At 37.0% G+C, this 18394-nt stretch overlaps 1 protein-coding gene across 1 annotated transcript in view; it reads left to right on the top strand.

Annotated features, from left to right (window-relative positions):
* Positions 1–10957, top strand: part of LOC127685301 (olfactory receptor 50-like) — a 34386-nt gene extending 23429 nt beyond the window's left edge. The window contains exon 2 of the mRNA XM_052182361.1: positions 10010–10957. Within this exon, the coding sequence (XP_052038321.1) occupies positions 10010–10957 (948 nt within the window). The remainder of the gene's footprint in view (positions 1–10009) is intronic.
* Positions 10958–18394: the final 7437 nt, after the last annotated feature.

Raw genomic sequence — 18394 nt, 5'->3', positions numbered from 1 at the left:
CGCCAGACTGATTTCCAAAGTGGTTGTATTTTTAAGTTAAGTCTTTTCATTCCAGATTTCCTGTATGCTTTGTGTCAGTAATTATTTAGATTTAATACTTTCTTTAACTGATATATCAATTTCTTTTATCTTGTACACTTGAGATTTTTTCTTCCATCTCCTGTATTCTGTTACTGATGTTTGTATCTGTTGTTTCTGTTCTCTTCCCTAGGTTTTCAATCTCCAGAATTTCCTCAGCTTGAGTTTTGAATGTTCTCATTTATGTTTTTATGTCCTCACCAGTCTCATTTATTTCCTTCATTGGTCTAAGTGTATTATCCTGTGTACCTTTAAGTGATTCATTTGTTTCCTTTCTAAATACCTCTACTTGTTTGATTGTACTTTGCTGTGTTTATTTAAGGTATTAATTTGTTTCCTCTTTAAGTGCCTTTATAATTTTTATAAGAATGGATTTAATGTCATCTTCTTGTGCTTTTGTTTTATTAGGATATTCAAGGATTGTGATAGTAGGGTATCAGTTTTCTGAAGGTGACATATTGCCCTGGATTTTGGTGATTGTGTATTTTAGTGGGCCTTTAACCAACTGGATGACTTTTGGTCCTGGATATTCCTGTCATAATAGGTATTGAGAAAAGGGTTAACCTTGATGGTCCTGGTGTTGCAGGACCCTGCTAGGTATCCTTTTGCTGTATTCTTCAGGATCTGCTGGTCTGTATGGTTGAGGATCCAAAGATATGATGATGGTTGGAGGACAATAGGAGAATGCAGGTCCACTGGGGACAGCATACTGCTCAGGGAAGCTAGGGCTGCCCCAGAGGAATCAATACATGGAAAAGATGGGTGGAGGAAGGAAGATAATTTATATGGTTCATGATTTGTAGATCTGATGAAGGTAGGGGGAGAGGTTGCAGGAGAATGTAGGTCCACCTGGAATAGCAGCCAACTCAAGGCATGCCATAGAGGATTGAGCAAGTCCATCTTTCTTTTTGATACCAGACTTTTGTTCATTACCAACCTCTATTTGGAATTTGTATATAGCTACCTCTTTCAGGAATAGAATATCTGGGTCAAATTTAGCTGATGATGATTTCCTTGGAGGAGACTACCATTTTACCACTAGTATTGTAGAACCCTCTATCTCAGTCTTGATTTTTGACTATTCCTTTCTCCTTTTTTCCTCTATTGACCAAATCATACCACCTCACTTAGTATCTTTCTTATTAGGATTGCTCATTAGGGGAGCATCCTATGTTCTCTCAGGTCTGTGAAGCCCCTCATACAATTTGCATCCTTAAATTTTGCGTAATTGAGAAATCCTTTAAAGAACAGTTTAACACTGATTTATGTTTTCTTAAACTCTTGTTTTCACAGTTCTTTTTCTAGCCTAAGGGCTGTCATGAATATCACAGCATTGTGTATTGCTGACACCTTTTGGCTTTCAGAAATTTGGCTTTCATGGTTATCAAGGTGTCATTGACCTTGGCAGGGAGAATCATACAAAAAGGAAGAACAACTTGAAGTAGAATATGTACATTATTATGCAAACAAGCTTTATGCCTAAGGCAATCATCAGCACTTAAGGAGATCCATAGCCTGCAGGCCCTGTTCAAGAGGTGGGAACCATGTCACATCAACCTGACCTTGATCATGTGGGACCAGATATATATGTACTGATCCAACTGGTACCCAGAATCTTCTTTTGTACAGATGAAGAGGTAAACACTTGGCTGTCCCCAGCTTTCCGCCAACCAAACAAAACAAGTGACCATAGCATCATCAACACCAATGTTATTGAGATTTGGTGCTAAGGATGCAACAGGAATTGATGCCTCAGTCCTGATTCTGCAAGATAAAATTCAGGTCAGCCTGATGCTACTTGTGCTAGAAACAAAAATCTATCTCACACCTTGAGGCCTGTCTCCTCTAGCAGAAGTTGCCCTCTGAAGTAAATGCAGGCTTACCTCCTGTTTTTGCAAGAGGGCAGGCTATGCCTTGTCCCTGGAGAACAATACAGCCAATGGTTTGTTGCCAACCATTCTGGGGACATGAGAGAATTAATGTCCTTGGTGTGAAAAAGATTATAAGATAAAGAAAAAAAGAAACAACAATCTAAAAGCAGGCATAAAATCTCTTTTTAATTGTTCTCCATTGCTCAATATCCTCTTCTCCATATTAGCAGGACTATTATTGTTACTGTTATTTGCTCTAATTTGTGGAACCTACATTCTGAACACACTTATAAATGTTGTCAAGGAACAAATGCCCATGGCCCAACTCATGATATTAAAATCTTAATTTCAACCCCTAAACCCTAACCAAAGATATGAGGTGGAATCTAACTCAATGGGGAGAATGAAAAGTCTGACTGAAATGTATTCCATTTTATACCAAGCCTAGGTTTTTATTTCTCAAAAAATAACAGGCATATTCTTATAAAAACTATAGGCAGGGGGTCATTAATCAGCCATAGCCCTGACATCTAGTTAAGAGACATAGCTCCAAAACTGAGACTGCTCCTAGAATTTCTCTAAGGCCTGAAAAAAATGGCAAAACTAATGTAGCAACCATTTAGAAATCTACTAATGTAAAATTTGCTTATCTGACAAAGCATATTAAAAATAACCTACTCATCCCAAAAATTCCCTTAGCTGCACTTCAAAGGAGTCTGCAAGTTCATCCCAGGGTTGCCATTTGTATAAATGATTGTTCCCTGCATGCTGGTCGTTTCTGCAGAATAAATGCGCTTTTGCCTACTATTAATTCTGGAGTCTTTGATCAGAGACACTTTGTTTAATTGATACTTTTTATTGGTCTCTTTATTGCTATTTTGTTGCTTTCAGACCTCAATTTGACTATTTTCTGCTGTGTAATCCTCTTGAGTGTGTTTGCCGCTTTTTGTTCAAGATCTTTCAGGTGTGTTGTTAAGTTACTAGTATGAGACCTCTTTGATTTCATTAAGAAGGCACTTAGTTCTATCAACTTTCCTTTTAGTGATACTTTAATTGTGTTTCATAAGTTTGGGTGTGGGTATGTCATTTCAAAGTGATGGGCAAATGGGTATACAGAAGGCATAAACAGAGTGGAGAAGTTTGTCTGTTAAATTTACTTGGACTTATCCAAATCTCCCTGGTTTTAATAGAAGGATGAGTCTATGTCCTTTCAGAAGCAAGACCAAGTAGGAAGGCACAAGGGAATAAGGAAGAAATTGAGATAGTGGGAAAATTGGGGTGTAAGGGAGCCTACCTGGGTTTCTTCCCAGTTATTGATGTCTCTAGTAAAGCTGGGAATCTCTGCAAGAGCCTGGAGTCCGGAGTAGCACAGAATATATGTCTGATTATGTGCTATGGTAAGAAGACTAGGAGGATAGGGGACTGGAATTATAGCAGCATTCTGTGACTGCATGTAGAGCTCTTTGTTTTGGGTGTTAGCAGACTTCCAGGGATGCAGGGAGAAAGAAATTCTCTGGTGGCTCCAGACCTCTAGCATTCTTGCGCAGCAGTAGGCCCCCAGGGATGCAGGCAGAGCTGATAGTCCCTGATGGCCATAGAACTGACTGTAGCCAGTGGCAAAAGGCAGAGGGATGCAAGCATATCTGTGGCTGGAGGAATAGAGTAAGGTTCCACAAATGTAGGCAGGGATATGGACCACAATATGGAGAACAGAGGGTACAGGAAGTGCCTAAGACCTTAGAGATTTCCGTGGAGATTCACTTGAAGTTTACTGTGGCATGTAGATCTCATGTGGTTGTCACATGTTGCAGCCATCCTCCAAGAATAAAGGCACAGCTGTGGCATAGGGTATTGAGTGCATATCTGCATTGCCATTAGGAGTGTGGAACAAAAGATGAAGCAGAAAGAAGACAATTTTTTTCTTGGTCTTTTAAAAGGGATTTAGTCATTTCTCCCAATTGTTTGTTTATATGTTCCTAAAATGTCTTAAGGGATTTATTCATTTCCTTCTTAAGGATTTAAATCATAAATCCCTAAGCTATATTTTATGATTCTTTTCCTTGTACTTTTGTTTTATCAGAATATTCTGATCTTGCTTGTACTAGTATAGGTAGGGTCTGGTGGTGACCTTATACATTGGCTGTGGTTTCTTAAGTTCTTTTTTTATTAGATATTTTCTTTTTCTGCATTTCAAATGATATTCCCTTTCCTCATTTCCCCTCTGAAAACCCCTATCCCTTTCACACTCACCCTGCTCAACAACCCAACCACTCCTGCTTCCCTGTTCTGGCATTCTAATATGCTGGAGTATTGAGCCCTTATAGGACCAAGAGCCTCTGATCTCATTGAAGTCTGACAAGGCCAACCTATGCTACATATGTGGCTGGAGCCATGTAGCTGGAAAGAAACCAGAAGTCCCTCAACAGAGGAACTCAACAGAGGAATAGATACAGAAAATTCCATGGTACATTTACACCATGGAATACTACACTGCTATGGAAACAATGTATTCATGAAATTCTTAGACAGATGGATGGAACTAGAAAATATTATCTTGAATGAGGTAACCCCATCACAAAAGAACACACATGGTATGTACTCACTGATAAGTGGATATTAGCCCAGAAGCATAGAATACCCAAGATACAACTCACAGACCACATGAAGCTCAAGAAGAAGAAAGCCCAAAGTGCAAAAATTCAGTTCTTCTTAGAAGGGTGAACAAAATATCCATGGGAGGATACACAAGGACAAAGTGTGGAGCAGAAACTGAAGGAAAGATCATCCAGAGACTGACCCACCTGGGCATCCATCCCATATACAGTTACTAAACCCAGACACACAATAGACATCCACAATAGGATGCCAACACATGTTTACTGATATGAGCCTGATATAACTGTTTCCTGAGAGGCTCTTCCAGTGCCTGGCAAATACAGAAGTCAATACTCACAGCCAAAGAATGGACTGAGAACAGGATCCCCAATGGAGAAGCTAGAGAAATGACTAAAGGAACCGAAGGAGTTTGCAGCCCCATAGGAGGAAAAACAATATGAACCAACCAGTACCCCGAGAACTCCCAGGGATTAAACTACCAAACAAAGAGTACACATAGAGGGTTTCTTGGGTTCTTACACTGGTCTCTGGATATCTCAGTTTAGGTAATTAAAGATGTAGATTCTTATTTGTGAGTTTGGCTTTTTTGTTTAGGTGTTTTGTACCTCAGTTTTGTTTCCTCTCTGGTCTTCTACTGTCCTGGGATTCTCTGAGTCTGTGTGGGCTTTTGGAGAGCAGGGAGATTCCATCCCAGTTGTATGATGGGAAAAGACAACTAGGAAGGCACAGGTATAGTGATACTGTTGGGGGATGCCAACATAGTGATGGAGTGGAGGAGTTTGACCAGCAAGTTTGGTCTCTGGTAGAGTATATATAGTCTTAGACCCAGTTGGTGGCTGGAACATAACAACTAGGAGGATGTTATGGTTGAGGGACACTAATATAAGTAGTAGGGGTGTTTAGTAGACAGTTAGCCTTCCTGTATTTCTCTAAATCTGCAAATCCTCTAATAGAGGTGGGAACCTCAGCCCAGGATAGTCTCTAGTATAGCAGGGAGTCTCCATCCAGCTGGGGTCTGAAGTATAGCAACTAGAAGAGCAAGCAACTGGATATAGGGTGTGCAGTGCCTAGCAGTCAGGCAGTCTACCTGGACTTCTCTTAGTCTGTCCTCTTTCTAGTAGAGCAGGTTGTAGTAGTAAATACAAAAATTTACTTCCTGGGGCCTCTTTGCTCCATTAAACCATTTATGTTCTTGGATGAAACACACAGCTCTTTTATTTTTAAATATTAAGCAGCACAATTGCTGGGCTTCTTCCTGCCCTCTGTGCTGATAGAATCTATTTCCCTGTTGATAAATCCAATATACTACTTACTAATTTCTGTGTTTGATCTGGGATATTCTTAATTTCAATTGGTCAGCCCATATGGCCACATTTTTATGGCTCAGCTATCCAATAGCAGCTCTCCTTCTCCACTCTTATACATTCTTTTTCGTTCCAGTGCAGTGCTCCTTCTGTCCTCATGGTCCTCTCTTTTGAAACCCTTAAAACCTCAAGCCCATGTACAGTTCTTCTGCCCAGTTATTGGCTGTTGCCACCTTTATTTACCAATCACAATTAACTATAGGCAGGGTCACTCAGTTTCTTATGTGCATGTGTACTCTCTCCTCTCTGGTGTACCAGTGTTAGGACCCCAATTTAGCATTAGAATAAAAGCAACATTAGGCCAACTCACTTCAGGCAGAAGTCTATTCCCATGTTGAGTGCTGGGGAGTAGCCAGTAGGAGAGCAAGGATTTTGGCAAGGGTTTCCATTGTTGAAAAGAGATACTATAACCAAGGCAACAAAATTTTATAGGGGCTGGCTTACAGGTTCAGAGGCACAGTCCATTAAAATCAAGACAGGAGCATGGACAGGGGCTTCCAGGTAGGCATGGTACAGGAAGAGTTAAGAGTTCTGCATCTTGATCTGTCTGCAGTCAGGAAAAAACTGACTGCTCTGCTCTGGACAGAGCTTCAAAACTCACCCCTAGAGTGATACACTCTTCCTCCAACCAGACCAAACCTCCTAACAGCGCCACTCTCTATGGGCCAAGCATATTCAATTCATCACATCAAGGAACTAGGGATGGGGAGGCACTGAGACAATAAGAGAGAAGTTTGTAGGGCAGGAAGCCTATCTGGGCTTCTTCTAGTCTGTGAATCCAGTAGAGCACAAAATCACTGCCCATAATTTTTATATATAAATATACATTTACATTGCTTAATATTCATTCACTGTCATAATAATTTTGCATAAATTGTTTTAATGGGAATACATTTACCCATAGTTCTGGAAGCTAGGATTTCTAATTCAAATGGTTGAAAAATGTATTTATTTGTTGCTTTCTGATTATGCAATCCTGTCAGGATCTTACTGACGACAGACTGCCTTCTTGCTATGGCTTCAATCTGGGGGATGGGAAAAGCATTCTGGTATGTATTTTAAGAGAATACTCATCTCATTAGATTAGGGACCTATCTTAAACATTTCCATTAATATTCATTACTTTATTATAAGCATCATTTTCAAATAGGACTATACTTGTTAGGGCTACAATAGATTTTGGTATTCAGAGCTAGAAAATAATCCATAAAAATAAAAATTCTTTCATGTTTTCTCATACTGTTTAAAACAGGAAAAATGAAATGTAAATAAAAAATATATCGAATAAAAAAAAAACAGGAAAAATGATGGGGAATCTTGTTCTACTTGCTACCATTGTTTCTCAAGGGTGAAGGGACTTCCATGCTTGCTTCAAAATAGTTCTTTCCCTAAGGGAGTCAATGACAACATAACAATTTCATCTTCTGTGCCTCTAATTTGGATCTGGGGACAGGGATTGTGCCCTAGGTTTTCTACATCAAAATTAGAGTTCAAATGGACTTCCCAGGAGACATGGACAATGTACATGTTCATATATCTGTCTTGTCTGACTTTGAACTGATTACTCTTCTGATTGTTGCAGTGGGTGTGTGACTGCTTCAGATAATTGAGTTCTTTCCCAATGTTGTGTTTCTTCTAGAGAGATATAGAAGAATTTTCCCATACTTCTTAGCTAAAGGTATCTATGTTCATCATATCGGTTTGCCTGTCAGATCAGGCATAGAATGTATATACATCATTATTACTGGGTATATTTGAGTCTATCTATGTCTCTCTGTCTATTTCCATGTCTCTGTTTTTCTCTGTTTGTGTCTAACTCTGAGTTTCTCAATGTCTGTATCAGTGCTCAGCATGCATTTCAAATTCTAAGGATAATACCTTCAAACACAGTTTTCTACAGAATAATTGTGTTTGCATTGAGAACTTGCTCAAGTTTTGAGATAAAAGGGCATTACATCCATAAGAAAAAACTCCCAATAGAATAGGTTTCTTAAATTTATCAATTTAATTTGTTTTTCATTTCTTTGCCTGTTTTGTTAGGTTTTGATTATTTTATTTATTTGCATTTCAAAAGTTGTCCACCTTCTGGGTTACTCTTCCATCTCCTCCATGAACCCTAGGCCCCTTCCCCCTCCTTTTGCCTCTAAGAAGGTGCTCCCCCACAAAGCCTAGCAGACTCTGGACCTATCTGCCCTGCCAAGGACAAACTTATCCATTTTTGAAAGAAGGCAGGAAAATCATCTTTGATCACATTTAAACTTCAACACTCAATTTCTGTTCTGTCTTATAACTGCTTCCCAAATATTTATGGCATTTTCCATAATAGCCCCTGATTTTCATGTGCCAACTAGTATCATTAGCTTATCCAATCTACTTCCTACCTGGCATCCAGGAAGCCATTTCCTATTTTCTGATACTTTATTTTTCTTGCATGTTATTGCTCTTGAACAGATGGAATCTTTTACTACACAGCAAATTAGACATTATGTTCTCCAAAATTTACATTTCTATGATTGTCAATTACCTTGGGTTTTTTCTTATTTATCAAAGCACCTAGATCTGTTCTTCCAAACACTTGCGAAGAGATATATTTTTACAATCTTCCTATATAGGTTCTTTTATTAAAGACTCTTCTTAGAACACATATCAGCTATTTCATCACCTTACCCCTTCTGACTTGATTGGTTTTCAGAACAATGGATACCTTTTTCTCTAAACTCATTTTTGAACACATTACATATACTATATAAAATAATATAAGAATAATATTTCTTATTGACATGTTTCTCAAAATAGCAAACTATTAGAAACCATCACCATGTGGACAGGTAATTAAAATTTTCATTGTGATGAAGTATTTATTATTAATCCTGAAATTAGTGAGAAACAAATTATAATTAATTTCAGACAATATCAAATTAAGTGATTTTATGAGAGTGAAACTGATGATATATAGGCATTTTAAAGATGTATTGACCAAATTTGGTGGATTCGTAGATAAACTTGGAAAGGTGAAGAGGGAAAAATGGTATTGCTGGCAATCAGAGAAAAATTGGCCATTATACAAGTATCTCCAGAGAATATAACCACAGAGCTCTCTCAGCAGATAGGATATCAACTATAACTTTGTAATGTTCCTTTTCCTATTGTTTAGTGATTATCCACTTGCATAGGGAATGATTACAGGAAAAAAAAAAGAGAGAATCCCAGTTTAGAAACAAAGAATACATGTATGGAAAGGAATAAAAAGTAAGCATCTTTGGCTTAAAACCCAGGACAAAAATAAATGAAACAGGTGACATTTGCTTTTGCTAGAAAACCACAAAGAATTGTCTTGGCTAGTACAAGAAGTGCCAGGAAAGTCACGTATGTCCATATGTTCTTTGTACTTCAATGAAATGCTTAGGTTAGAGCTGACAATGTTAACATGAAATTAAGGTCATATTATTCAGCCTAGGAAGAAGTGATAGAAGAGTGAACTCATTGACTAAAAACTGTTATTACAGGAAGAACTCATGGCTGCTTGCAAACTGATATTAATAAGTTATATTGTTGGATCAAATTCATAAGGTTAATGCTATTATCATCTTGTTTCTACTAAGTCCCCAGATTCCAATATTTCACAAATACAAGGAAGATCCTATGGTTACATTATCTGGATTCAATTTGTGGAAAGATATTCTTTTGGAAGTGCATTTCAGAAAGGTTAAAAGTGATGATCATTGAAATCCCAATTGATTTTCCTATTTGCTGATACCAATTTACACAATAATTCCTTAATCTAAAATTGTGTTGGTGAAATCCAGACACCTTGATCAGGAACTGGGTTGTATTTGATAATTGTTCTGAAATTCATAGCTTCTCTCTAGAAGATATTCAGTTGTTTTTAAGGATGGCAATTTATGTCTATTTCTAAACCATCACTAGATCATTACTGTGAGAAAAAAATCTTCATATGCATATTAAAATATACAAACTAATGTTATTTTCAATACTGGTAATTCAAAAAATGTTCCCAAAGTGTGATAGTCAAAATTATTTTCCTTTCTTTCCCATTTTTCCCTTTACTCACAACAGAAGATGAAGAGAATGGAGAAGGATAATGAGAGCACTGTGTCTGAGTTCATCCTCCTGGGGCTCCCCATTCGAGCAGAGTATCGAGGCCTGTACTCTGCCCTGTTCCTGGCCATGTACCTGACAACTGTGCTGGGGAACCTGCTCATCATCCTGCTCATCAGGCTGGACTCTCACCTCCACACCCCCATGTACTTCTTCCTCAGTCACTTGGCCTTCACAGACATCTCTTTCTCATCAGTTACAGCTCCAAAGATGCTCATAAATATGCTGACACACAGTCAGTCCATCTCATATTCTGGCTGCGTTTCCCAGGTATATTTTTACATATTTTTTGGTGATCTTGACAGCTTTCTTCTGACCTCCATGGCCTATGACAGGTATGTGGCCATCTGCCACCCTCTGCACTATACCAGCATCATGAGTCAGACCCTCTGTGTTCTTCTATTAGTTGTGTCCTGGGCCTTATCTACTGCCAATTCCCTTGTGCACACCCTTCTCTTGGCTCGCCTATCTCACTTCAGAAACAATACCATCCCCCACTATTTCTGTGACCTCTCTGCCTTGCTGAAGCTGTCTAGCTCAGACATCACCATTAATAAGATGGTCATACTTCCTTTAGGTACTGTGGTCATTACCTTACCGTTCATATGCATTCTGGTCTCTTATGGCTGCATAGGGGTCACCATTATGAAAATTCCCTCTATCAAGGGAATCTGCAAAGCCTTGTCCACATGTGGCTCTCATCTCTGTGTGGTTTCTTTGTACTATGGTGCCATCATTGGACTATATTTTGTTCCCTCATCTAATAACACTAATGACCAAGATGCAATTGTAGCTGTGATGTACACTGTGGTCATACCCATGCTGAATCCCTTTATTTATAGTCTGAGGAATCAGGAAATGATAAGAGCACTGAAAAATATTCTCAGCAGAAGACTGTGTTCACAGTGATGGGCATGATATTCTCTTTTATTATCTCTACATACTTCACCTCTTCTCTATTCATCTTTTGTTCTGTCAGGGAATTTTATTTGGCTCTCTTCCCTTCACCCAGTTATCCTTGCACAGCTTTGAACTCCGTTAACTCACTTGCTTCAGCATCTTGGGAGGATTTCCTACAAATATCCTTTTAGGAAGTTTGTAGTTTTTGTACCAAAGATCTTTTTTCCTCTCTGAAGATGAAAAAATATTTCTTCTCTTAGATTTACAATACCATTTTTAATTTTTTGTGTTGCCAGATATCAAATAAAAGACATTTATCTTAATACATCAAATAAATGTACTCTGATTACTTGACAGTAACTCAATGGACATTTGTTTCTATTTTTCATGTGTAGTTATTTTGCCCACATGTATGCGCCAGCAAAGAAGAGAAGCTGGTGTCTGATACCCTGAATCAAGGCTTACAGATATCTGTAAGCTACCATAGGTGTACTGAGAATCAAACCTTGTTTTCCTGGATGAACAGTGAGTGCTTTTATTTACTGAACCATACTTTCTATATCTTACATTTATATTTTAGTTATTTAGTTAACACTCAAAATTAAAAAATATTTATGGCATAAGATGTGTTGTTTATATGAATATAGATACAACATAATATCCAAATCAAAGAAAGTATAATAATTTTCTCAAATATTTATCATGACTTAGTATGAAATTTTTTACTCTAATCTTTGGGGTAATATATAGTATTTATAATCACTACACAGTGAAATATTTTAAACACTTTTCTACCTAACCATAATTTTGTACCCAGTGACTAACTTATGCCCATCTTTCTTTCTGTTTTTATTTGTAATCTTATCAATTTTTCTCAATTTTTATTTGTATTAATGTAGTGGTAACCAGATATTCAACACATTGTGTTTTTTTGCAAAGTGCTTGGCCTTGTTCACTAACTAAAATGGAACTGCTCTCTGGAAAAGATAAAAACAAGTATAAGGACAAATCCCACATGGAGCATAAAGGTCCTGGAAAAGAAGGGTGAATTGAGACATCACACTTAGTGTCAAGACTTTGACATTAGTCTCCAGGGGGTATTGGGGTTTTGTGCAATTTTTGTATGCAAAGAAGGAGGCTCTGATTTTCTGAGTCAGTGGTAAAGGATGTCTAGGTAGATATCAGAAAGTCTGATAATCTTCAATTGAGTTCAACCAGGTCTAAAGAGCAGTTTAATCAAAATATATTTTATTATGAAAATAAGAAAGAAATCTCCTTGTTTAACTACAAAAATGCCATATTCCATGAAGGCATGTTGCTTTGGTCCCTGAGAATCATCTTCTACCCAAACAGAGGGACACAATTTGGTTGCTAGTAAGTGACAATTCAACAAATATTTCTGGCAGCACAGGAGAGTTGAATGGCTAGTTACATGCTATATGATTAGCACTTAGTGAAACTTAAGCTACTGTCAGTATGTGCATGAATACAAGTGTGCTAAAATTGTGCTAATTGTTATTTTTAAAACAAGTAATGTTTCATACAGTTACTGGATGTTTTATTTAGTTATTACACACTTTAGAAATAATACCCAAACACGGAAGTAATGTAAACTACACAAAATGTAGATATCTGTTGTCTATTGTACATCCATGTGCTTGCATTTATATACCTCTAACATTTTAATAACAACATTCAACAAAATACACATTAATTTCTAGATTTGGACAGTAGAAAACTGGCATTGTTTTTAATGCTCCTTTGGTCTCTCCTCAGTTGTATTATATTACCTTTGAAGCTAACCAGTTTCTTGAATATTTTTAATATTTTCCATGGAAAATATTACTGCATAGATTCAATATTTTCCTGCAAAGATTACTCAAATTAAACTTGTCAAGAGTCTTGTTTTATTTTGTATGAAAAATGTCTATTTTTATTTTTCTTACATTTTCCTTTTTTGTGTACCATTTTCATTGAAAATATACTCTCTATATTTTTGTACAATTTTGCAAGGTAAGAACAACCTTATCTTTCCATTCAATATGGAGGTGGTTTGAATGATATGGTTCTTATAGTTTCATATATTTGAATCCATGGTCCCTAGTTGGTGGACTTGTTTAGAAAGGATTAGCTGTATGCCTTATCGAAGGAGATCTGTACTAGGGTTGTGTTTTTAGATTTCAAAACTCCACATGATTCCCAGTATTGATATCTTTTTCTCTTCCTTGTGAGCCAGGTATATAAGCTAGGTATATACTCTCTCAGATGCTCCAGATATCCTGTCTTCCTGCCTATCTGATGCACACCATAATGATCATGGAATTTAATGCCTAAACTCTAAACCCCAAATAAAATCTTTCTTCTGTAAGTTGCTTTAGTCATGATGTTTCTATCATAGAAATAGAAAAGTGACTAAGAAAATAAGCTTCCCTGAGCAGCCACCTAGCCCAGGTAGAACTCCATTCTCCTTCCACCTCTCTGTCCCGCATAATCAGACCTACAGCCCCTGAACAAGAAAAACATGCAGAATCAGAAACATCCTGCCCAAGGCTACACATCAGACTGCCACACCAGAACCATAGATATGAACCCTGCTCTCAGTACCTGTTATATAACAGGAACATCCAGGGAACAAAGCCATCCTTCAGTTAACACAATCAACAAAATCCAGGTCAATATGTCAACCTCAGAGCACAGAAACTGTACTACTGTAAGTCTTATATTTTCTAATACAACCAAAGCACAAGACTAAGTATTAATTCCAGTCTTCTAAAATGATACATGTCTCTAAAGAGAAAATTAATAAATCCATTAAAGAAATAAAGTAAAATACAATCAACCAGGTAGATGGCTCTAAGAGGAAATAATTGAATCCCTTAAACTATATAGGAAAGCATATTAAACTGGTGAAGGAAATAAATAAAACTGCTCAAGACCTAAAAATTGATATATAAGCAATAAAGAAAACAATAAAGAATTCTCATAGAATCCTGGAGATAGAAAACAGGGAATTGAACAGGAACAAGAAGTGCAAGCATCACCAACACAATACACAAAATGAAAGAGAAAAATCTAAGGTGTAAAAGATACAATAGAAGAAACCGATACATCAGTCAAAGAAAATGTGTAATTTAAACAATTCATAGCAAAAATCATCTAGAAAACTGGGATTATCCTAATCTAAGAATATACCTAATCTAAGAATAATAGGAATAGAAGAAGGTGAAGAGTCCAAGCTACAAGGTCCAGAATATATTGTCAACAAATCCATAGAAGAAAACATTCTCAATGAAAAAAAAAAAGACATTCCTATAAACATACAAGAAAAGTGCAGAACATGAATTCAACTGGACTAGAAAAGTAAATGCTCTTGCCATATAATAGCAGAAACACAACATCTACAAAACAAAGACCACAAAAGCAAGAGCTAGATTTAAAATCACATCTCATGATGCTGGTAGAGGACTTCAAGAAGGACATAAATAACTCCATTAAAGAAATACAGGAGAACATGAGCCAACCAGTGCAAGCACTTGAAGAGGAAACACAAAATTTCCTTAAAGAAATATGGGAGAACATGGGTCTACAGGTAGAACCCCTTAAAGAGGCAACACAAAAATTCCATAGGAAATACTGGGAGAACATGAGTCAACATGCAGAAGTCCTTAAATAGGAATCACAAAATCCCTTAAAGAAACATATGGGAACATGGGTCAACAGGTAGAAGTCCTTAAGAGGAAATACAAAAATGCCTTAAAGAATTTCAGCAAAAAACAAACAAACAAGTGACGGAACTGAACAAAACTATCCAAGATCTAAAAATGGAAGTAGAAACAATAAAGAAATCACAAAGTGAGATGTCTCTGGAGATAGAAAACCTTGGAAAGAACTCAGGAGTCATAGATGCAAGCATCAACAACAGAATTCAAGAGATAGAAGAAAGAATAATGGATGATGAAGATTCCATAGAAAGCATTGACTCAACAGTCAAATAAAATGCAAAATGCAAAAAGCTTGTAACCCAAAAACATCCAGGAAATCCAGGACACAGTGAGAAGACCAACGTAAGGATTATAGGTATAGAAGAGAGCGAGGATTTATATCTTAAAGGCCCAGTAAATATCTTCAACAAAATTATAGAAGAAAACTTCCCTAACCTAAAGAAAGAGATGCCTATGACCATACAAGAATCTTACAGAACTCAGAATAGACTGGACCAGAGCAGAAATTCCTCCTGTCACATAATAATCAAAACACCAAATGCACTAAACAAAGAAAGAATGTTAAAAGAAGTAAGGGGGAAAGGCCAAGAAACATATAAAGGCAGATCTATCAGAATTAAACTGGACTTATCACCAGAGATCACAAAGCCAGAAGATCCTGGGCAGATGTCCTACAGACCATAAGAGAACATAAATGTCAGCCCAGACTATTATACCCAGCAAAATTTTCAATTACCATAGATGGAGAAAACAAGACATTCCATGACAAAAGCAAATTTACACAATATCTTTCCAGAAATCTAGCTATACAAAGAATAATGGGTGGAAAATACCAACACAAGGTGGGAATCCACACCCTAGAAAAAGCAAAAAGGTAATCTTTCAACAAACCCAATAGAAGATAGCTACACAGAATTTCACCTTTAACTAAGAAGATAACAGTTAGAAACAATCAAGTTTCCTTAATATCTCTTAAAATCAATGGTCTCAATTTCACTATAAAAAGACACAGACTAACAGACTGAATAGGTAAACAGAACCCAACATTTTGCTACATACAAGAAACCCACCTCAGTGACAAAGAGAGTCACTATTTCAGAGTCAAAAGTTGGAAAACAATTTTCCAAGCAAATGGTCCCAAGAAACAAAATGGAGTGACAATTCTTATATCAGATAAAATTGACTTTCAGCCAAAAGTTGACAAAAATATAAGTAGGAACACTGGTAAAAAGAAGTCTACCAAGATAAACTCTCAATTCTGAAAATCTATGCTCTGAATGCAATGGCACTCACATTCATAAAAGATACTTTAATAAAGCTCAAAGCAAATATTGCACCACACACAATAATAGTGGAAGCCTTCAACACCCCACTCTCAACAGTGGATAAATCATGGAATCAGAAACTAAACAGAGATCCACTGAAACTACTGAAGTTATGGACCAAATGGATTAACAGATATTTATAGAACATTCCACCTGAAAGCAAAAGAATATACCTTCTTCTCAGCACCTCATGGTACCTTCTCCAAAATTGACCATGAAATTGGCCACATAATGGGCCTCAGCAGAGAATAGAAATATTGAAATTATTCCATGAACCTTATCAGATCACCACTGCTAAGGCAGGTCTTTTTTTTTTTTTTTTTTAGGTAAAAGGTTTATTTTATTTTATTTTATTTTATTTTATTATTTTTTATTTGATATAATTTATTTACATTTCAAATGATTTCCCTTTTCTAGACCCCCCACTCCCCGAAAGTCCCGTAAGCCCCCTTCTCTTCCCCTGTCCTCCCACCCACCCCTTCCCACTTCCCCGTTCTGGTTTTGCTGAATACTGTTTCACTGAGTCTTTCCAGAACCAGGGGCCACTCCTCCTTTCTTCTTGTACCTCATTTGATGTGTGGATTATGTTTTGGGTATTCCAGTTTTCTAGGTTAATATCCACTTATTAGTGAGTGCATACCATGATTCACCTTTTGAATCTGGGTTACCTCACTTAGTATGATATTCTCTAGCTCCATCCATTTGCCTAAGAATTTCATGAATTCATTGTTTCTAATGGCTGAATAGTACTCCATTGTGTAGATATACCACATTTTTTGCATCCACTCTTCTGTTGAGGGATACCTGGGTTCTTTCCAGCATCTGGCAATTATAAATAGGGCTGCTATGAACATAGTAGAACATGTATCCTTATTACATGGTGGGGAGTCTTCTGGGTATATGCCCAGGAGTGGTATAGCAGGATCTTCTGGAAGTGAGGTGCCCAGTTTTCGGAGGAACCGCCAGACTGCTTTCCAGAGTGGTTGTACCAATTTGCAACCCCACCAGCAGTGGAGGAGTGTTCCTCTTTCTCCACACCCTCTCCAACACCTGCTGTCTCCTGAATTTTTAATCTTAGCCATTCTGACTGGTGTAAGATGAAATCTTAGGGTTGTTTTGATTTGCATTTCCCTAATGACTAATGAAGTTGAGCATTTTGTAAGATGCTTCTCCGCCATCCGAAGTTCTTCAGGTGAGAATTCTTTGTTTAACTCTGTATCCCATTTTTTAATAGGGTTGTTTGGTTTTCTGGAGTCTAACTTCTTGAGTTCTTTATATATATTGGATATTAGCCCTCTATCTGATGTAGGATTGGTGAATATCTTTTCCCAATTTGTTGGTTGCTGATTTGTCCTCTTGATGGTGTCCTTTGCCTTACAGAAACTTTGTAATTTTATGAGGTGCCATTTGTCAATTCCTGCTCTTAGAGCATACGCTATTGGTGTTCTGTTCAGAAACTTTCTCCCTGTACCGATGTCCTCAAGGGTCCTCCCCAGTTTCTTAAGCTCAAACAAAAACTATGGAAAACACACATATGCATGAACTTTGAACAATGCTCTTCTCAACAATAGATTTGTCAAGGAAGAAATAAAGAAAGAAATTACAGACTTTTTAGAATTTAATGAAAATAAAGACACATTATACCAAAATTTATGAGACACAATGAAATCAGTGCTAAGAGGAAAACACATAGCTCTGAGTGCCTCCAAAAATAAAATGGAGAGAGATTACACTAACAGTTTGACAGAGCACTTGAAAGCTGTAGAACAAAAAGAAGCAAATACACCCAAGAGGAGTAGACAGCAGGAAATAATAAAGCTCAGGGCCAAAACCAACCAAACAGAAACAAAAAGAACTATATAAAGAATCAACAAAACAAGGAGCTGGTTCTTTAAAAAATCAGCAAGATACATAACCCCTTAGCCAGACTAACCAGAGGGCACAGAGAAAGTATCCAAATTAATAAAATCATAAATGAAAAGGGAGACATAACAACAGAAATTGTGGAAATTCAAAAAATCATCAGATCCTACTTCAAGAATTTATAATCAACAAAATTTGAGAATCTGGATGAAATGGACAACATTCTAGATACATACCAGGTGCCAACATTAAAACAGGATCAGATAAACCATCTAAATAGTCCCATAAGCCCTGAAGAAATAGAAGCAGTAATTAATAGTGTCTCATCAAATAAAAAAATAAAATAAAAAGCCTAGACCAGTTAGGTTTACCAGGGAATTTTATCAGATCTTCAAAGAAGAGTTAATACCAATACTCTTCAGACTCTTCCATAAAATAGAAATTCAAGGAACACTACCCAACTCATTCTATGAAGCCAAAATAATGCTTATACCTAAACCACACAAAGACCAAACAAGGAAGGAGAACTTCATACC

The sequence above is a fragment of the Apodemus sylvaticus genome, chromosome 5 (assembly GCF_947179515.1).
Source record: "Apodemus sylvaticus chromosome 5, mApoSyl1.1, whole genome shotgun sequence".
In the NCBI taxonomy this organism is placed as follows: Eukaryota; Metazoa; Chordata; class Mammalia; order Rodentia; family Muridae; genus Apodemus; species Apodemus sylvaticus.
Note: the sequence above shows the minus strand (reverse complement) of the source record. Positions and strands in the feature narration are given on the sequence as shown.